At 30.6% G+C, this 23,028-nt stretch overlaps 2 protein-coding genes across 3 annotated transcripts; both read left to right on the forward strand.

The window, feature by feature from the left end:
• Positions 1–790: 790 nt before the first annotated feature.
• On the forward strand, positions 791–2,770 carry LOC129297057 (indole-3-acetaldehyde oxidase-like; the record flags this gene model as incomplete). The annotated part of the gene is made up of 2 exons (XM_054935431.1): positions 791–987; positions 2,426–2,770. Coding segments are annotated over 2 exons (415 nt in total), but the record flags the coding sequence as incomplete, so codon positions are not given.
• Positions 2,771–3,870: 1,100 nt separating this feature from the next.
• LOC129297058 (splicing factor U2af large subunit A-like) lies at positions 3,871–6,431 on the forward strand. Of its 2 annotated transcripts, XM_054935432.1 has the most exons (5): positions 3,871–4,214; positions 4,304–4,669; positions 4,783–4,894; positions 5,153–5,223; positions 6,200–6,431. In XM_054935432.1, exons 1-5 carry the CDS (start codon positions 3,909–3,911, stop codon positions 6,365–6,367), a joined length of 1,023 nt encoding a protein of 340 aa, XP_054791407.1. In that variant the 5' UTR covers positions 3,871–3,908; the 3' UTR covers positions 6,368–6,431. The 2 variants fall into 2 exon arrangements, with proteins under 2 accessions (XP_054791407.1, XP_054791408.1); XM_054935433.1 differs by lacking the exons at positions 5,153–5,223; positions 6,200–6,431 and adding an exon at positions 4,992–5,112.
• Positions 6,432–23,028: the final 16,597 nt, after the last annotated feature.

Raw genomic sequence — 23,028 nt, forward strand, 5'->3', positions numbered from 1 at the left:
GAAAGAAATCTTAGCTCACCCAATCAATTACACACGCACAAAACAAAAAAGAGAACGGGAAGAGAAGTTGAACATACTTGAGGTAGTGACAGAGGAGGAGGAACGATGGTGAACACGAGGAAGAACTCATAGCTGTGGAGGAAGGAAACAGCAATAGGCACACCAACGACGGCGATGACAACTCACACGAGCAATGGACAACTAGTGGTTGAGAAGGAGGATAGCAGAGATCAATGAGAGACAGGGCAAACGTTTGGTGCAAAACTCTTAGCTCTCTCTCAGCTCCAGAAAACTCAAAGAAGACAAGAATAAAAGAGAGGAAAAAAATTTGATTGGGATAAGGGTAATTTAATAATTTCATAAAAAGGCATAAAAGTAAAAACTCCCTATGGCCCTATCCAGATTCAAACTTGGGCTTGATGGTTGGGTTACATGCATTTTCCACTACACCAACACTCCATATTATCACATTTAACCTAAGAATTAATATAATTACTATTAAACACAAACTTATAATTTTTTATTTTATTTAAAATTTTGGGTCTCTCTCTCTCTCTCCCCAAGAGACATAAAGTTAACCATGTAAGCGAGTCGAAAATGACGTGGTCATTTTGGGCTTCGTGTAAAATGCATGGAGCGATGTCATATAGAAATTAAGGGACTAATATAAAAAGGAATAAACTTAAATATATGCCAGTTTTTTGAGTTTTTCTCATGCAGAAAAAATTGAAGGTTAATAGATTTTGAAGTTGCTCAATTTGACATAATTGATCATTTTTGCTTGTTGCAGATTCAGATTGAAGGATCATTTTCCAACGATTATGGGTTTTTTCATGCTTGAAGAGTATGAAACAAATCCTGAAGGACTAATCTTACAAGATGGAACATGGAATTACAAAATCCCTTCATTAGACACTATACCAAAACAGCTTAATGTTGAAATTGTCAATAGCGGACATCACAAGCATCGTGTTCTCTCTTCGAAAGGTATGATAGTTTTATGTTTTGTAGATTAGTTATTAACACCAAGGTTCGTAGTGGAAAATGGGGTAAAATGGATATACAAATTATTTTACCTTTTAATTTGTTTCTTTACTTAGAATTTTTGCTAACGTATGCTGAACCATGTATGAACGAATATATCGTGGTGTTGGATTTGACACTTGAATTTTGCTTTAGAATTTGATTCCTGGACACATGAATGCTAAAATGGTAGAGAAAAGTTCCTCTAAGTTGAAGTTTTGTGAAATTAAACATAAATTGACAGTAAAAAATAGATAGCATATTCAATTCATTATATCAACTTTAGTTTCACACTACCAATAGGCATTGATCTTAGTGAAATGGGTTGTGGTGTTTTTTAAGCACAAGGTCTCAAATTTGAGCCCGTGTAAAATGTAGAAAATGCTTTTAGAAAAAGCACCCCTAATTAGGTAACCATATTAAAAAAGAAAAACATTCAGCTTCATGGATTCTATACTTAAAGGATTCGAGTTCAAGTTGTTTGTCATCAATTGTTAAATGAACAAATTATTATCAGAAAATGTATACATTAAGATTAAATGATGAACACCATAGTTCCATAGAATATACCCCCTCTGATTTATTTATAGAGTAGAGAGAAAAAAAAGTTTTTGTCCTATTTTTAGACATGTGATAAATTTTCATCATAAATTTTTTTCTTTTACCTTTCATTGAATGTTAGAAAGAGAAAATATATTATTAAAAATATATATATATATATATATATATTTAATAAAGGTAAGGTTGATAACTTATTAAATTTTTAGATAAAGTTAATAATTTTAAAATTTTTTTAATACTGCTAAAATATATTATAAATAATTTATAAATAAATTAAGAGAGGTGAGATGTCTAGTGATTTGACAGTGCATATTGTAAAGTGGCCTGACTGCCGTGAGACTTCCTTAACAGTGTTTTTAATAAGCCGCTCGTGCCTTGTCATTTCGGGAAAATAAAAATAATCTGTTAAGAAAAATAATGCTTCTCTCTTCCAAGGGTGAGACCATAAAATTGATTGTAACAGAGTTAGTTATGCCATGCACATAATGTCTTTTAGTTCTCTCTCTCTAGTTTTTGATGAGTTTTGAATAGTGAACATTGTAATCAAACTCTCTTCAAGAATTTAATTAATAAAACAAGACCTGAGTCAAGCTTCTCTTCAAGTTTTTGGGTCTAGGCTTGTTGTTCAAGTAAATACAATGTTGTCCTCCTCTGTGTGTGCTTGACATGTCTAGATCATTTCACCTGGACTCCAAACCTGAGAGGTACTTAATGGTTGATATACAAGGATTTACTTTACTTTCCTAGTTATCATTGCAATTTTATCATTTTCTCTTTAACCCTAAATTCTAGCAAAGGAGAATTCTTATATTAAAAGACACTTCAAATCTTGTTTTTGCAGCTTCCGGTGAGCCGCCGCTGCTTCTAGCAACTACGGTTCATTGTGCCATTAGAGCAGCTATCAAGGAAGCCAGAAAACAGCTTCATTCATGGAGAAACTCAAAAGAAATTGATAAACCATTCCAATTGGATGTGCCAGCAACCATGCCTGTTGTAAAGGAACTTTGTGGATTTGACATTGTGGAAACATACTTGAAATGGAAAATGGGCCAAGTGTGAAGGTTCTCAAAATATTGGGAAATAAATTAGTGTGCATTCTTGTTTGGATATGAGGAGGAATATGTACTGGTTTTTCGAAGTGTTTTTATATTTTATATTCCTTTTTAATTATATTGGAAACAATATTTTGCTCTCCATGTGTTTTCAAATTGTTTTCATATCTACAAATATTAATTTAGTAGAACTATCAAAGGGAGATAATGAAAGTAATATGGGTAGGCTAACTCCCAACTAAATTAGAACATACATAAATATTGAAATTCGAACATCTAATAACTTATTTAAGTGATAAGTGTATCTATGACTCATGCTTAGAAGAAAACTTCCCTCCCAAGTTAAAAGGGCCAATTTTTAAAAATTAATTAAATTTTAAAATATTTTTATAACAAATAATTTATAGAATAAAAATAAATTAAATAATAAATTATGTATAATTACATAAAATGTTAAAAAACTAAAAACCTAAAAACCTTAGAAAAAAATAATTCGTCTTGGTCCTTCATAACACGCTCTCTCTCACGCTAACTTCTCGGTGAAGAGGGCAAGGTTGGCCCCCCTCTCTGGTTAATATTATTTTTTATTATATATTATTTTGTCTAAAAATTAAACATTCATTTTTATTATTATACAAATTTATTTATTTTAAAATATAATTATTCATGATCGGTTGCACCACAATCCAGGATCACAGTTCACTGCTATAATCAAGAGTCCTATTGCAATACAATGAAAATTGTGAAAACCATATTTTTTGGTTTATTTGAATAGAAATAAAGATAAAATAATAACAATAACAAAAAAAAAAAGTAAGCGATGAAAAAATTTAGAGGGTCAAAACTTCTTTAAAGATTATTCTGCACGCTTAAATTTTTAAGTGGATAAAACAAAATCTATATATCTGTAATAAATTATCCTCTGAAAAATTCAAAAGAAATTAAAGGAGTTAGGAAAATGATAAAAATCACTATATCATTGAATTATCTTAAAATATCTCCACCGCTGATGAACTAAAGAAATAAACAATATCCCAATTAATATTATCTCAAGATATTAAATAAATAATATCTTTATTAAGATCAAGATTTCTGGTTAAAAAAATCAAGATCAAGATTTAACTATTCTCATTGTTAGATTTTCGAAATACCTTATCTCAAAAGTCAAAAAAACCCTCTAGCTTCTATAAATAGAGGTCAAGAAAGCGATGAAAGGCAAGGAGTACGTGAACAATTGAAAGAAGATCGGTTTGACGAAGATATCATTATTAGATGCAAATGGCTCTGAACAAGAAGAATCTTGATGGTGCTGATGCTGTAATTGTGAGTGGTCTTCCTGACTACATTACAGAAACACAGATGAGGGAATTTCTTGAGACTTTTGGTCCAATTCGGGGCTTTGAATTGGTGAAAGCTAGAGATACTCGAAATTCAGAAAGTTATGCATGCTGTATATATCAAGATCCTGCAGTTACAGATATTGTTTGTGCTGCTCTGAATGGAATAAAATCTGGAGATAAGACTCTTACTGTTAGACGACCTAATCAAGGTGAAAACCAGACAAAACCTGCACTAAAGGTATTCGATGATATTCTCTTATCAAATATATTATTGGTTTGTGTTTTTTTATCATATCCTAACTGATTGATGTTCATTGAATTCCTTAGAGAGTTATGTTTCAGCAAGAATTAGCAGCAACGAAGTCGAAGATCGCCAGTTCAAGCCTGGCTATATCTGCTGCTGATGGACTTGATGGTCCTGATTGTTTATTTGTGGGTGGTCTTCCTGATTACTTGAGAGAAACAGAGGTCAGGGCACTTGTAGAGACTTTTGGTCAACTTCGGGGCTTTGAATTGGTGAAAGATAGAGATACAGGAATTTCAAAGGGCTATGCATTCTGTGCTTATCAACATCCTGTGGTAACAGATATTGCTTGTGCTGCTTTGAATGGAATAAAATCTGGAGATAAGACTCTTATACTTAGAAGAGCGCCAAAACCTAAGCAAGAAAGCAGATTAACTCATGGACTTCAGGTACGTATTTGATGTTATTGAATTTACTGCTATAAGTATATCCATTATCAAATATTGTATTTGCTTGTACTTTTTCATATTCTAAACTGATTGGTGTTTATTAAATTCCACAGAGGGCAACGAAGGTTGTTTGTCTAAGTCAGGCTATATCTGCTGCTGATCTGAAAGATGATAAGGACTATGAAGAGATTGTAGATGATATGAGAAGAGAGGGATCCAAATATGGTAACGTCTGGTTTAGTTTGCTTGTCTCTCTTTAATTCTGCAGGCTATCATATTCATATATAGTAATATTTTTATTTTCTATTTCTTTGTTTTACAGCTACAATTGTATTCACGCATCATGACATCAGGCCTCACACATAAAGACAGAAGCCTCCATCTTCCACCAATAATCTTCAATCTTACTTGATTTCACGGGATATATTTAGTAATTTTTTTTTCTCTGTACGTAATTAACCACTTCTTATTTATCATCTGCAGGTACATTGGTTAATGTTGTGATACCTCGGCCCCGACCAAATTGGGAACCATCACCACTTGGCGTTGGAAAGGTATGTTCAATAGATCTATTCATTATTCAATGCGTTATTCTATAAGCAGATGGACTTAAGTTTTGTCTGTTTTATTAACAATGGTAGTCTATTGGTACTGATTAGTACTAATTCTAGCATTTGAATGTCCTTCACATCACATATATATCTATAAAATGTTTGCATGATATAATTATATCAACACTATGCAAATCAATGTTACGTGCTGCCTTTTAGAAACTCAGCTTTACAATGCATAAACTCAAGGACAGATCTGCGTACCTAAAAATTTTCAATTGCCCCCATCCTAAAAAAGTCATTTGTCTCCCTAAAATTTTCCACTCCTTAAAATTCATCTGAGAACTTATCTATTTTATAATAAACTTAATAAAATAGTTTAGAATCTACGGGAACATAATTTAAAAAATATCTTTCTCTAATTGTTTGAATAAAAAATTTTATCTAAAAAAATTATATATTATACAAAGGCAAGTAGATAAATTTTATTTAATAAAAAATAAAATTAAAGGCAGTATTATTTTCTAATATTTATGAAAAGTTTGGTTGTATAAAGACATTAATATTTTTATAATTTTATGTTTTATGAATTTCTAATAAATTTTATCTATAATTTAATTGAATACATATTTAAAATATTATTTTAAAAATATATTAATATTTATTTTAAGTACAGATTTTGCCCCCACTGACTGCATAAACTTCTTGGGTGTGTTTGTTTTTATTGGTGTTGTGAGTTATGATACACATTAATTAATGGCAAAGCACGTGTCTAGATGGATTGGTTCAAACATATATAAGCTTGAGTTTTTCAAATGTGAAACCAAACAAGCACTATAAGATGTGCCTTCCTGGTTGGCAAATGTAGAAACCCCAAGATATTAATAGAGTTTGATTATTGGTGTTTTGGTTTTTCCTTCTTTTTCGTATCGCCTGTAAATTATTAACGCAGCCTATATATTTATATATGTACATGCAGGTGTTTTTGGAGTATGCTGACATGGATGGTGCAACAATAGCACGAGCTCAGTTGAGTGGACGAACTTATGGTGGGAATCCAACAGTGGCAGCATTTTATGCTGAGAATGAATTTGCTGACTTGATTATAAAGCCTGGCTGTTTGTCATTGCCACTTAGCTTGGATTGATATCTCTTCCATTTTTGTAATTTCTAGGCTTAGTTGAACAGTAGAATATGAATATACATTTTATTAGGTGGGACCTTCTAGCTAGCCTAATGTTATAGAGCTAGCCGGTTCATAGTTTTTTTTTTCCCCATTGTCATCACATGGATCCATCAATTTCCAGTTGAGTGATTTTTTTGATTAATTCTCTCAGTACAGTGTGATTGGGTTTTAAATTTATTATCGATGTGTGCAATAATCAATTAAACCACAAGTGTTCAATTAAATAACCTATTTTATTTTTTGAGTTCTTAATATTTATTATCAACTTAATAAGCTATTAACTATATACCGACACGAAAGATCATTGTCAGGTAGCATAGTTCTTTTAAGCTTGGTATCTCTCCATTCATTTTAGACTCGTAAGAATATTTAAACTTGGTTGTGTTTTTTAACTAAAGATGGGTCAAACCTGTGAGACTAGAGAGCTACTCACCTCCGCCACCATTCTTTTGGTTAGTTTTTAGAGAACCACTATACTCGAGAATAAGCTTTTCCAAATTTGAAAGGTTGCCAAATGGACAAGGTATTTCTCCTATAAAAATATTCCATGAGAGGTCAAGATGTTGCAATTGTAAGAGACTTTTAAGTTGGTAAGGTAATCACCCCTACAAGTTGATTAGATGAGAGATCAAGATGTTGCAAGCGTGGGAGATACTTAAGTTGATGAGGTATTTTTCTTCTAGCATAATTTTTGAGAGATCAAGATACTGCAATCACGAAGATTTCTGAGTTGACTTGGAATATTTCCATTCCAAATATAGTAGTTTCTTTTGATTTTAATATCATTGTGATATAATTATTCTATTATAGAATTTCAAATATATGTAAAACTATTTCAATTAAACTTATGGCAAATTTCTCCTAGAATCGAATTATTATCACAAATTTGCTAACATTTTAAAAATTTGTTTATTTTATTTTATGATTTTATCAAATTATCTTGCCATGTAAAAAAAAATATGACTGTATATTTCAATTTTTTATGCTTGTTCTAATGTAAACTTATTAGTCAAAGTCATGTCCCTCTAAACAAGGCAAAGAAAAGTACAGTGTTTCACTTCTGCCCCCAAGTTTTATGAAAAATTATTATTTTCATTTTAATTTATAAGATGATCAATGATGAGCATGCGATACTCATCCAAAGTATTGAAAACTAAATTAATCATGAAATCGATTGAAGTGGTAATTAAAAGTTAGTAGTCCAATCAAGGCCGTTAACCTTGAATCAGATCGTTCATAATCAAAATAATAAAATTTAATTTAAATATATAAAATATTCATATTTTCCTAAGAAAAGTAGTAATATGTAAGTAAAAAAGTCTTTAATTTCTGAAAAAAAAATAAAAAAATTCTTTAATTCTTAAGTAAATGAAAAAAACCATCCATAAAATCTTATACATGTCCTATACAAATATTAATTATAAGTTTTTCACAATAATAAAATACAACAATATTAAAAATATTAATTAAGGAATTTAAATTAGATTTAGAGTTCAATATTAAAAAAGAAAGGTGCAAAAAAAAAAACCAGGTCAAACATAAGTTGATCAGGTTTTCTTGAGTTGAAGCTAAGTTGACTAGGCTAAAATTAGGCCACAAAGTGACTGGTTTGGTCAATCAATCAGATCAACCAGGTGATCGGCTCACTAGCCAACTCGGCAGTTATTAGTGGAGGTCCATTAGGTGGTTTTCTCATTAAATGGCAACAACTTGTTTCTGTTACGAAAAAAGTAAAAGTCCCAGCACGGCCAAATTTTTCAAACACTAAGGCAGCACCCTACATTACGAGGAGATCACAGGTGGTAATTAATTATTTGATTACAAGGGGAAAAGTCCATGGAGATGCTCAAACCATTCTATTACGAACTAGGTTGCTGCTTGCGTGGCAAATTAACCATATCTAGAGGTGAGTTGTTTAATTATTTAATCCCAATTCGGGCCTCTTCTCATTTTGTCCAATTCATCAAGGGTGTAATCCAACATTAAGAAATGATCTCCATTGTCTATGATTTATAAATAGTCCAATTCGTGTTATATGTTTTGTTATATAAATTGATATAATGATATCATTCTAATGTTCTACAAAATCGTAAAATTAAAATTAAGAACATCTTTCACACACACACAAACACACACACAGAGGGAGGGAGGGAGGGAGGGAGGGATCAACCTATATGCAAATAGGGTTTGTTTGTTTGTTTCAAGGAACAAAATGGTTGGCATTTATTCTGATGCAACTATTTGTGAGAAGAAAAAATTTGCTTCTTGAGAACATACTCAAAATGGCAAAACACACACACACACACACACACAATGATTGCAATATCACAATGAAAGAAATAGCAAAGAACAGGACATATATAGAATTTCAAAGCTCAGCAACATGCAAGCTTTATTGTGCGGTTCATGTCATATATCTAGCACGTCATGTATTCCATCCCACCTTAATCTTTGAGGTCTTCACCCTAGTTTCTCCTGCAAAATGAAAGGGGGAAAATAGTAATTGTATTTTTTTAAAAACATATATAGATAAACATTAAGTGTGTATTTAATTTTCAGTTTATCAAAAGTTAGTTTGATGAAAGCTCATTTGACAAAAGTCAGTTGTTGTAACGAAATTTATATTTAGATACATTTTTTAAAAAGTCAGTTTGGCAAACTAAAAGTCATTTGGATTAATAAAAATTTGTGTCTTTAAAATGTACTTTTTAATATGCAATGACAAAAAAGGACATTGATTTGTGATAATTTATAATTTTTATTATACAAATATAATATATTAGAAATGTTCACAAAATGGATTTATTCTTGTTTTTATAGATAATACAATTGTTAAAAAATTTATATTGTTTAAAATTAAACACATAAAATCAAAATTCAATTTAAAACAATTATAAAAATGAATGGTTAAATGACTGTATAGTTAATTATTGGGAGTATTGAAAATAAAAAAATAATTCATTTTATTAGAAAAAAGTAGTCATCCCATACTGGCCTCAACTGCTTCAGCTCTTGCCATGACAAATTGTTTGACCCTCTTCCGTCGCCTGCGCCAACTTCCCCTCTGATGAGCCCCAGGCTTTTTCTTATCTCAACTTGCTGAGTCAATCTTTCCCTTGCATCCCCGATATCTTCCAAAATTTAGTGCACCGATACTATCCTTCTCGTGAACCCTCCAACTCAGTGAACTTGACCAACAAAGTCACAAGGCCCTGTACGGTGGCGAGCCACCTTGTACCTGTAATCGTTGACCATGTTTTCACCATGTTGCTCGTGTTTTTATGAGCGATGGAGGAAAGATGGTGGAGTGACGAAGGAGCGATGGACAAGCGACAGAGGAGTGACGGATGATAGTGATGAGAAGCAGCAAAATAAGAGAGAGGCCAGCTTCGATTGCACGAGAAAAAGGAAAAATATGAGGGTATCATGGTTATTTATAATATTAGGTACCAATCACCATGCCAGATTTGCGTTTGAAAAGCTACCAAAAGGAGCTTTCCGTTTTTCCCGTTTTAGACCCATTTAAAAGTCCTTTTCTAAATCACATTCCACCTAAAAAAACATCTCAAATAACATTTCACATTTCAAAAGTTAAAAGGCATATTTAAAATGTGAAACGTGAGCCACCCAAACGCAAAGATGATGAAACTTTTAAACCCTTAAATTTGTTTTATAATTTGATCCCTCAAATTTAATTTTTATCAATTTAATTCTTTATATCTTCATAAATTATCATGTTAGTTATTTAAATTTAAAAAAAACATGATAATTTAGTATTTTTTGAAAACCAAATACTTGTATATATAAAATTTGTTTGATTTATGACAATTCTTTTGTTTGCTAGTGTGTGTGTGTGTATATTTAGTACAAATATTCTGATTGGAATCGAATTATTATCTCAATTTGGTTGACATTGAAGAAAATTGTTTATAATATTTTTATGATTTTATGAAGTTATCTTGTAATGGAAAAACCTTAAAAGTATGACTGTATATTTCATCATATATTTTATTTATGCTTGTTCTAATGTGAACTAACTAGTCAAAAGTCATGTCCCTTAAAACAAGGCAAAGAAAAGTGCAGTGCTTCACTTTTGGACCAAGTTTCACGGCCCATTATCATTTTGATTCTAATTTCTGAGAAGATAATCAAGGATGAGCATGTGGCACTAATCAGTCATCAATGGAGTCCCTTTGGTAGTTTTCTCAATAGATAGCATAAATTTAAGATGTTGTATGAACAGTAAATGAACAGAGTTCTACCCAAAATGCCCCCAATTTTTCCCTATTTTTTGTCTTGTAAGCACAGATCGGGATCCAATTTTTCATTTTTTTAAAATTTGTTACGGATGGGTAACGTTATCTTCTTTCTTTGTTTTTTTTTTTTCAAATTTTATGGATGGGTACGGTACATTCGACTTTTTTTCTTTTTTCTTTTTATTTGTTAATTTTTTTAATATGGTATAATAAATAAAAAAAGAATTATGTAGTTCATGTAATAAAAGATGTATATGTGGGATTTGTAAAAAAATAAATTGTTGATACAAAACTTATACTTAAAAATGAGAAAAATATTTTGTATATTTTTATCTTAATTAATGATACATCTCTTCTATTTTTTAAAATTTATATAAACATTTTTTTAGTATGGATTGTTATAAAATAGAAGCTATTTTTTTAAAATTTTATTTTCATCCACCTGACTATTAATTAACCGTTAAGTCACATATACTAAACTAAAATACCCCTGTTTAAATATAAATGTTATCCAAAAATTATTTAAATTACCAAAATTAACTTTTATTATTTAAATGTATTTATTTTGTAACTTTTTAAAAAATTAAATATATAAACTGGCCAAAAAAAGGTATTCAAAGATGCAGTATATGGATTCAATAAAGAGAAAAGTAAAATAAAATAATTTTTAATAAAGATAAGTAACTTCTTTATTGAGGTGAGATTCAGTTAAAAATGACTTATATTTTTTAAAAAATAAGTATGTATTTAATTTTAAAAAATACTAAATAACTTAATTTGTGTGACTAATAAATTTAAAATATAAATAAAAATTTAAAAAATATATCAAGAATAGTAACTGTTAGTTAATGATTACATGAGTGAAAATGAAAACTTCAAAATATAAAGCATATTTGTATTTTGTAACCCTTAATTATTGATTTTAAAAAGGATTCATATAAATTTTAAAAATAAAAAAAATTTATAATTAAAGATAAAATAAATAAAAATATATTTTACTTTAAAGATATTAACAATATTTTTTTATTGTTTATTTTTTTTTATTCTTAAAAAATTAAATTATTTTCGTGCATTGTATGGAGCATAAATCTAGTTTTGATTCTAATTTTTGAGAAGATAATAAAGGATGAGCATGTGGCACTAATCAATCATCAATGGAGTCCCTTGGGTAGTTTTCTCAATAAATAGCAGCAATTTGTTTGCGTTATAGGAAAAGTAAGATTCCAGCCGATTCAGACTAGGAGCTTTTAATATACCAAGATTCCGGCGGATTCAGACTAGGAGCTTTTAATATATCTTTTTTTAATATTCCTTATAATGTCTCAATTTCCCAATTTCTTTTTTTTTATTTTTTTAAATTATTGATTTCTATATAAAATAAAATATATTATTGAAAAATTAAATTCTTGAAATGGTGAATTTTTATATTTTTTTATGATTTTTAAAGATAAAAGGGTGTAGTTATGATTGTCGCACCCGGAAATGCGACGCGAACGGTGCGAGAGCGGAGGTTCCGGCCTTCGGAAGGGAGACTGGAGAAATGGAAGCCACCACCAAAATTTTGAGAAAAATCTCAAAAAACCGTTTGAAAGTGAATAAGGGTGGTCTGTGAAAACAGAAAATAGGTTCGGGAGTCGGTTGAGTGTGGGAAAGGTGTTAGGCATCCCACAACACCCATTCGCGAAAGTTTGTTGTGCTATATTAATATGGTTTTAAACTTATTTTAATTATCCCTTTTATATTCATGTGTTTGATATAAAAATGATAATAATTAAGCGAGAAATATTTATTTATTTACGGGGAGGACTTGATTCAGAATCTGGCTTTGAGGCCTACGTACCTTGTGATAAGGATCAAAGTCCACGTAGTTCGGGCTTTATAAGTTGTTGGTAAAAATATTTTTGAAGAGAAATTAATTAGAAATAATTTACCATTTTGCAAACAAAACAATTTCTGAAATTTTGGTATGTGTGTTTTAAATTGTAAAAAGTGATTTAATTTCAATCATTTTCTCAATTTTTGATTTTTTTGAAATAAAGAAAAGAGTTTTAAAATTATTTTTTATTTCTATTTTTTGATTAAACATTTAATTATTATATCTGCAGAGCCTTATTGGCTCACACAATAATACAATTATTTTAAATATCTGCGGAGATTTTAAAGTCTCTCACAATAAAAGAATTAAATTTATTTATATGTTAGTAATAATTTATTCAAGCATGCATATATATGTTTTTAGAGAATTTTAATCATCATACCTGTAAAGCCTTATTGACTTTTACGGTAATACGATTATTCTAAATATCTGCTGAGATTCAAGATCCTCACACCATAAAAGATTAAATATTATATATTTTATTAAAAATATTTTAATATGTAATTATATAATTTTCATTTTTAAACATAGCAATCTTAATCGCTATGCCTGCGAAGTCATATTGACTTTCACGGTAAGATGATTATTTTAGAGGTCTATAGACATTTAAAAATATCATATGATCAAATGATATAATTGGTAAATATAATTATGATCTAAATTCATTAATTTAATTAATTAAAATTATAAAATTTTTTTATTTTATTTACAAAATTCATCTATTTATTTACCATATAAATTGTGAATCACGATATATCTATGGATTTATTATCCTACACAATAAGGTGATTAATTTTAAGTCTCTATGAAGATTCTTAAAATCTCTCACGAAACTTAAATATTTAGTATAAAAAAAAAGAATTGATTTTAATAATGGGCAATATATACAAATTAATAATCGTGACATCTGCGACAACAAGCAAGAAGAAATTATGCAAGGCATGTAGAAGAAAAAATCAGAACACTGTAATATAATAAACGTAAATAGTCACAATGAAATTATGACTATAACAAAACAAAACTCTGGGGCCACAAGTAGTAAAAACTATTAGTGCAATTATAATTGTTTATCACAATCAATGGGACATAAAATAAATTAACAATTGCAGAGACGTTGGAAATAATAATTTGTGACTCAGAATCATGAAGTGCATTATTGGAGAACTTCAAAATAAAATGACACTGAAAAATTATTAATCTAAACCATCATGAATAATCAATTACAGTTCATTAAACTATGAAATCAACACGAAATCACTTTTAATTTTTATATTCAATTTCTAAAGTAAAAGTGAAAGAATAACAAGTTAGCCAAACTTTCACAGATAACAGAATCTCACTTGAGGATGAAGCCATAGCAGAAGGTTTGAATTCTTCTTCCTCTCAAGACAACGCTTTCATCACCTCAACCTCAAGTTTTAAACATGTTTCCGGTTCTTGATTTCTTGTAAACCATCTAGATCTCGTGTGATTGGGGGAAGAAGAAAATGATGATCTCATTCAGTCCGAAAGCCCACGTGCGCATGTATGCTGCTGTTCATGCGTGTTTTTCTTTTCCATCTCTCGGTTCCAGTCTCGACTTTCTCTCTTCGTCTCTAGCTCTGTCTCTCTCTTAGTTTCACTTCCCTCTCATTTTTTTCGCGTCTCCGAGCTCTTCTCTCAGTCTCATTCCTTTTTTTTCTCTCCTCCTCCTTGCTGCGTCTATTCTTTGTCCAGCTTCCCTCTATCAGTTTCTGTTTTTGTTCTGCTCTGTTTTTCCATTTTTCTCATCGTCTCCCACTCTCCGTCTCTCTGCTGTTGTTTTTCCTCTTTGTTTCGTCTGGTATTTTTCTCCTGTGCCTCTCCTCTCCTGTTTTCCTCATCCGTTCTCCATCTCTCCCTCGTTTCTAGCTTTCTCTTTTTCAGTTTTTCCATGCTCTGTTTTTTTTCTGTACAGCTGTATTCCCTCCTTTTCGTTTCTGCCATCTCCTCCAGTTTTCGTTCCTGTTTCGTGCTCTCTCTCATTTCTAGCTCTCTTTTTTTAGTCGTCTTCCAGCTTCTCAGCTCTCCTTCTTCAGGTTTTTCTCTGTCTCTTCCTTGCCATTTTCTTGCTCTATTTTGAATGCTGTCATGCTCTGTTTTTTTCTTCATTTTTCTGTCTCTCCAGTTTCGGTCTCTCCTTTTCTTTCTTGCTGGTTTTCTACATTTGCTCTTTTCTCTCGGTCCCCCTCCGTTCTCGGTCTCCTGCTCTGTTTATCCTCCGTTTTTGGATCCCTCCCCGTAGCTTTCTTTACTCTGCTCAATCCTCCTTCTCGTGACTGGCGCAGAGAAGAGTGTGTCTTCATTTTCGTCTGCTCCTCCTCCCTTTTTATGCTTCCTTTATTCCTCAGTTTTGTGCTCTGCATGCTGCTGTTTCCTTTTTTTCTGCTAGCCGAAAGTGTGTACGTATGTTGGTTACTTACTGCTCCTTCTGCTTTGTTTTGCTGTGCATGCATGCGTCTGGCTCAAAGTGTTTTCCTGTCTGTGTGGCTATGTGTTTACGTGCTTCCTTTTGCTTTCTTTCTCTGCTGCGTGTGGCTTTGGTTCTTTCTTTCTTTTTTTTTTTTGGTGTGTTTCATGTGTGATCTGTGCATGCTTGGTTCTTCTAGCTTTTCCTTTTCCTTCTCCTGTCTACATCTAACCGAGTGGAGAGATCTTGGAAGGTTGAGATTTAATCCCCTTTTTTTTATTTTGTTAAATTATTATATTTTTAAAATATAATCTTAAAAAAGGATTAAATTTTATTTTTATATTTGTTGGTTATTTTTAATAAACCAAAAAAAATAAGATCCTAACTAATAAAGATTATCTAGAAAAGTTAAATTTTGTTATTTTTTTTTAAAATATAATCCTAAAAAGAATTAAATTTTATTTTTATATTTTTAATTATTTATTATTAAATAAAAAATGCCCGAATAAAATACGGTGTTCACAATGATATATTTTAAAAAAAAATCATTAAAAAACACAAAACCTCACCATTTTAGGAATACAAGAAATCAAAATATCTCTAATTTTATATAGAAGCTAATGATTTAAAAAAAAAAGAAAAAAATTAAAAAGTTAGAATATCATAGAAAGACATATTAGAGGCCCTAATCTGATTCTTAGCAAGGCCACTTCGTACCAAAGCTGAGACAACACCCAACAAAGGAGAATATCACATATAGTCATTAATTAATTAATCTATGCTCAATTAATTGAGAATATATTTCACGCTGGTTTGTCCAAGTTCTGTAGATATGAGTATGACAGTACCATTCATAGGCACATAAGTGGCCACCCTGTGGGTTAACCAAGGGGTATGGCTACATGTTAACCTAAAATCATTAGTTTCAGCCAAGGCACAAATAAACCAATTTTGCAGATGAGTTATGTTTAATGGACAAACCAAAGTTTGTAATCAAATTTGAGATTACTTTATATTACTTTGTGCAAGGGAAACCAATATAATCAAACGAGCGGTTATGTACATTACTCAAGTGGGAAGACAGTTATCTAACTATCTAGAAAGTCAATTTAGATGTAAGGGAAAGAAATTTCAATTTATCCAAAAAAAAAAACAAAGAAGAAAGTGAAATTAATTTGTCAATGACTTTAGTTCAGTTATATATGAATCTTATAATAATTAATTTTTTTTAATAAGAATCCAATGTAATTTTTCTTTTTTTTTATTGCCAATTGGATTGATATCTTTTGCTTCTTTTTTGGAAGAAATATCTTCTGCATTTTTATAGGCTCAGTGGAATATAAATATATATTTTTTGGTGGGACCTTCTAGGTTCTAGCTAGCCAAGTAATGTTGAATAATTGCATATTATTTTTCAATATTGTCACTCGGACCCATCAATTTCCAATTGAGTGATTTTTTTTATTAATTTTCTCAGTACAGTGTGATTGGGTTTTAAATTTGTTATCAACGTATCCAATAATCAATTAAACCACGAGTGCTCAATCAAACAAACTGTTTTAGTTTACGAGTTTTAAAAATTTATCACCAGCTTAATAAGCCATTAACTATGATGTGGACTTTATTCATTCTAGTCCTACAAAGTTAAATGCCATATGTTGTCAAGCAACTATTTAAATTTGGGAGAAATTTATATACATACTTAAGGTGCTTATTTTTAATTAAACTTATATACTTAATTAACCTTTACATTTTTAATGGATATAATTTTTCTATATTTTCTCCTAATTTAATAGAGTGTCTCTTTTGAAAATGAAGGTTTGATTGACTTATTTGTTCATAATATTTTTGAAAAAAAAAACCTCATCAATTACACATTAAAAAATAAAAAATATCTTAGGGCATATTTGGTTTTTGTTTTAAAAAATAGTTACGTGTTTTTAAAAAAATATTAAAAAAATGGATAAGCGTGTTTTCAATTCAATTATTTCCAAAATCATTCTCATTTTTTAATTTTAAAAAGAAAAATGAAAGCATCTTAAACTTGTTTTTGTTTTATATATTTTTCTTGATTTCAAAATACATTACATTTGATGATGGAAAACAACATTCACTTTAATCAATCACTATTATAAGCGACCCTTATTAACCACCGGTGGCGGTCATCATCGGCTGATTTTTTATTATTATTTTTAAATTAACACAATCAAACATATTTTTTTAAAAAAATAATTTTAAAAGTTGTATTACAAAACAATTTTTACAAGCAAAAAAATTAAAATACAAACAAACAAGGGTTTATATTTTTTAATATATAACCTAAAAAAATGCCTACATTAGTTAGGTCATAAAGAGTTCATGTCATAAGTAATTGCATTCATTGAGGTTTCATCAGAAATTAAACATATCATAAATCACCCCATAAGTGGAATATCAACCATAATAGTTAGTTGTTTAATTTAAGCTTTATTTATTAAAAAGCAAATAATTTTATATTTTAAAATTGTATTTGAATTATGATCTGATGCTTTTTTTTTTTTTTACTCGCTAGTATGTTTTGTGAAAATATATCAATCTACGCATATTATTATAATTTTAGTTTTAGTACAATTATTATTTTTAAAAATTATTAATTTTTAAATTAAATTTACTTGCATTCCTGACTTTCAAGTCATGGTTCCACTATTGCCTATTTGTTAAAGTGATATGTCCGTCAAGATACGGTAAGGAAAAGTATAGTCCTTCAATTTTGCCCCAAGCTTCACTGCCAGTTATCACTTTCATTCTATTTTTCTGAGAAAATAATAATGTAACCAAAAAACAAGGCAAAGAATTTAAAAGCATAGTCTTCCACTTTTGTCACAAGCAATTCACAGCCAATTATAAATTATCATCTTCGTTCCAATCTTCTTTGTATCTTGTGAATGTGGTCCCTGCATATGGTTGCCGTAGAATTACGGTAACTATGGGCCACAACAATTCTTTGGTCCTTGCTTGGATTTCTTCTCCCAAATTAAACCGACGCGTTGGAATGAATGCCAACCATTTTGAAATCCATTAAAGAAAGTTGCTTCCTAGGAACGTACGGCAAAACAAATACATAAATAATGGTTGCAATGTTACATGCCTATCTCCACGTTTGGTTAAAAAACTTGAAGGGCTCAGATTTAATAATTTTATAAAACAATCATCATAATATTATATTAAAAAATAAATAAATAATTTTAAATTGTTAAAATTTAATTTGCATAATTTATCATTACAATAAAATAACTAAAAATTAATTTATAAAAAAATTAATAACGATATACAATTGTAAAATGTGCAGGTCAAATTTTAATAGTTTAAATTCATTTTTATTTTTATATGATAATTACTTTATAAAAAAAATAAATCTGGACAACTCATTTTATTGTTTAAGGGTGGAGATGAGGATGAGGAGAAGAAAATGAGAGAAAGGGATGAGGAGAGGATCCAGACCCAGGTTGGTTTGTTAAGCTTAAGAAATGATTTTGATAAGTCAAGCAAGAAACAATCAACATTTTAGATTCCTGGTCCAAAAAAAAAACATCATTTTACATTGGTTTAACGTATTTTAGTAAGGTATAAAATAGCTTGTTTAAGAAAGTGACTATTTTCACTCAACTTGGTAACTCTTAATTAGTCATTATATTTTAGTTGTTAGATAAAAAAAATAGTTTTTCCTCAAGTTTCTGGAGAAAAATCACCTCTCTTTAAGCATTCTAATATATAAAATTTTTATTTTAAAAAAAAGAATTACCAATCCAAACAGCTAGAAAAATGCAAAAGAAAAAACCAAAATCAACCGAAGAGGGAAAGAGGATTGATAGGCTTATTTTTTTTTAATAAAAAATGATTAATTAATAGAAACTTTGAATGTTTCCGAGCAACTAAATTCTGGGCCGGCATTACGTAATCAACTCTCTGCTTGATAATGTAATGTGAAGAAAAAGAGAGGCAGCTTGGACATGATATGTATATACATATATACGTATATATGTAATGACTCAGACAAATAATTGTTAGAAGAATATCAATAATCATATCTTTCATTTGTTTCATAGTGAAAGAAGTGATTACAATTGTTTATGTCCAACAAAACAAATAATTGGTAGAAGAACCAATTCAAATCTGTCCCAACCATACTGAAAGGACTGACTGTAATTGTTTATTTTGAAGGTTGAGTTGTTATTTGTTTTAAAATTGCTTTGTAATAATCAAATGCCCTCTCAAAGGAAACAACATGTGTGTGTATGTGTGTGTGTGTGTGTGTGTGATGTAAGCTAAAGAAGGTAGAAGGGCTTCATTGTGGGGTTTTTCCTTAGGAGGAGTGACAAGTACTAAGAACCTCATGAGAAATTTTTTTTTTTTTAAAATCAGTATTGAGATGCAAGAGAAACAATACTAAATTTTGAAACTTTAATCATAAAGAGATCCCAAATTAATATTAATTAAATTTTTTTAATGATATCCTTATTTATCATTGCCTTTTTCTTTATTGTTCATTCCCTTGCTATTTCAATTTTAACTTTTCTTTTGCCGGATTCCAAAGCCCACGTGTGTAAAAGAAAACGGAATGAAGGGATGTGAGGATCAAAAGACTAAAATACCTTCTCACATGCAATGGCTTGCGTTGGGTGGAAGAGTGCTATAAATTCTTTCCTGGGGCAGTTTCGTCCTTTCATTCTATTCCCCCTCTAGTACACTTTCCCTGCCACGTTTCCTTCAACTTTGATGCTCTATTATCGTAACTACCACTTATTTTGTTTTAATTCCTAAATTTTTAAAATTCCTCTTGCGAGCTCTAAAGTTACCAAGTCTATTTAGTTTTCATTAAACTTTGACTGGCCAACATCATGGAGCATGACTCTTTACTATTGGGCTGGATCAGGCCCACTGCCATTGGACTACAAGATCTTAATAATAAGAGAGACCTGTGTGAATTTTGAAAAAGATCATCTATAATATAATTTTGAAAATTCAAGATGGGAAGTTTATAGAATTTATTTGATAGACGAAAGTTAGTTAGATTGCTTTTCATTTTTTTTTATTGTTGTGAAATGACAAGGTACATATCGGGGGACGTGAGAGGCCTGTAATAAGCTAGCTGAACAGGCAATGATTTGTGCAGTGTCCAATAAATAAGGCGTTTTAAGCGTTTGGATTCGTGATGTGAAAGCTAAGGCACGTATTGGTTTTGCTTTTGCATTAGTTTCAGTTGGTTTACTTCCCCCACGATGCTTGATCAAGCACTAACATCTAGATGGATATAATGATATCATTCTAATGTTGTAGAAAGCGTAGAATTAAAAGTAAGACATTTTTCACGCACACACGCTCACGCTTATGTAGAGGGAGGGAGCATCTAATGGATTTCAAAATGGCTGGCATTCATTCCAATGCGTTGGTTTAATTTGTGATAAGAAAAAAAGTTGTTTCTTAGAAACCTTCGTACTCAAAATGACAAAACAAATACATAAATAATAGTTGTAATATTACATAACACATCAAATAGCATAAAATAGAACATAGTATTTAAAAGCTCAGCAACATGCATGCTTTAATATTCGGCTCATATCAAATATCCAGCATAGCATGCAACCCATCCCATCTTTAACTTGGAGGTCTTCACCCTAGTCTCTCCTGCAAAATGAAAGGGGAAAAATAATTGTTGTATTTTTTAAAAAATATAGATAAACTTTAAATAGAAAATTAAGAGAAAAGATGCATATACTATTGATTACCGAGTAGCCTTTGAGCCACCGATTGCATCTAGTCATATTTATCATGGTTAGAACAACCACAGTGTCTATCAAATTGTTTAGAAATCTGAAGTAAGCATGTCTCCACGAGCGATTAAAAAGAATCGAGCCAAAAATTCCCCAGAATCCTGTAATAAATCCCAATGACATGCTCCAATAGAACTCCTTGGAGAGAATTGATTCATGCTCATCTTCTTTGAACTTAGTTGGCTCTTGATGTTTCTCCTCCTCGGGGCATATTTTTTCAAGTGGTTTTCCACAAAGGTCAAGATTTCCTTCATAGCTTGAGCTATTGAAACTTTGCAATTGCATGCCAATTGGAATTTTTTCAGAAAGGTTGTTATATGACAAATCCAACACTGAGAGACGATCAATCTGAGAAAGGCTCGAAGGAATTGGGCCAGAGAAATGATTTCTTGATAAATCAAGATAGTCTAGTGATGTTAATCGTCCAATCTCCGAAGGAATTTCTCCATCTAATTGATTTTTTGATAAATTCAGAGATACTATTTGAACTAAACTTCCTAATTCGTTTGGAATCCCTCCCATGAATTGATTGCTTGAAAGATCAATGCCTTTTAGAAAAAAAATCCTCAAAGGTTCGTTCCATACCTTTCTATATCAGCAACGCATTTGCCTCAAATGAATATTCCACATAACTACCAATGACTAATGACATAAAAAAAGGATATGAATAACTGTTTAAAGCCATTTGCGTAAAGTTTCCGAAGCATCTAAGTATCTTTCCTGAAAGATTGTTCAATGAGAGATCTAAGAAATTAAGGCTTGATAGATAACAAAGATGAATTGGTAACTTTCTAGAGAAGTTATTTTTTCGAAGTGATAAAATTTCTAACTCATGTAAACGAATTCCAATCCATGAAGGTATATGTCCAAAGAAATTGTTTTCCCCTACATCTAGAAGTGCTAAATATGAGCAACTCCCCAAGGAAATAGGCAACTGTCCAGTAAACTTATTGTTTCTCAATATCAGACTTTCAAGGCTCTCTAAAGAATTGATAGAAGAAGGAAGTTCTCCTGAAAATTTGTTATCACTTAAGTTCAAAATGATTAATGATTTGAACTGACCCCAACAATTAGGAAGCTCTCCAAATAGTTTATTATTAGAAAGATCCAACACCTCCATCTTAGTTGCCATTGTTGAATATAAAAAATGGTGAACATCTGAAAAATTATTATTCGATGCAATAAGGACACTTGCTTTATGTAGAAATTATGGAATTTCACCCTTAAAATGATTGGAGGCCACAAATATCAAAGCACTAGTAATAACCTTCAAGGGAACATTTGGTATTGTACCAGTAAAGTTATTGCATGAAATATTCAAGTAATATAGATTTGGTGTCAACAATGTCCAAAACCACTCTGGAATAGGAGCTAAAATTCCAGCATTGGAAATATCAAGTTCAATGAAACTTTTTTGAGTTTGCAACCATTGTGGAAAATGAGGACCCAACTTAAAAGATCCCACATGTATAGCTTGCAATTGAAATGGTGGAACCCAATTATGGCTAAAGTCCAAAGCCAATGCATTGAAAGATAGGACCAAATCCTTTAAGTTAGGCATATTAGCAAAATGGTATTCAGTGAAAGCACCTTTCAAAGAGTTGGAATGAATATCCAAAGACTATAATGAAGAGGGAAATTGAAGATCTTTAGGTATTGACCCATTTAGCAAATTCCTTGCAATGTCAAATGTCTCTAAAGATGGGAATGTGGAAAGGTTAACTAGTGTACCACTGATTTGGTTTCTATTTAGGTTCAAGTCTTGCAAAGAATATCTAGCACATCCAGAAAGAGCTTGAAGGATTGTCGAAAGGTCTTCACTCAAATAGTTAAAGTCTAGGTGTAATGAACATAAGGTACATATATTCCCTAAGGATTTAAGCCCACCCTTTATATGATTAAAACTAAGATCTAGATTCACAAGAGAATCCATGACGCTACCAAATTCATGTGGTATCGGACCCTCCAAGATGTTGGATCCAAGATCTAGCTCAACAAGGTTGGAGCTAACATTTGAGATCCAATGGAATATTGCAGATGACATGAAATTATTGGAAGATAGATCAATTAAATGAAGAGAAGAGGAATTAAATTTTAAAGAAGATAATGAAAGGATGTAGTGATCTGAAAAATCATTTTCACTTAGCATCAATTCTTTCAAACTCGGTAGCTCTCCAATCATTTTTAGCCAATTGTAAGAATATTTGAGATTGGTTATGTTTTCCAACATAAGATGACTCAAAGTTATGAGA

The sequence above is a fragment of the Prosopis cineraria genome, unplaced genomic scaffold (assembly GCF_029017545.1).
Source record: "Prosopis cineraria cultivar Desert tree isolate PC_DT_omini unplaced genomic scaffold, ASM2901754v1 PC429, whole genome shotgun sequence".
NCBI classification, from domain to species: Eukaryota; Viridiplantae; Streptophyta; class Magnoliopsida; order Fabales; family Fabaceae; genus Prosopis; species Prosopis cineraria.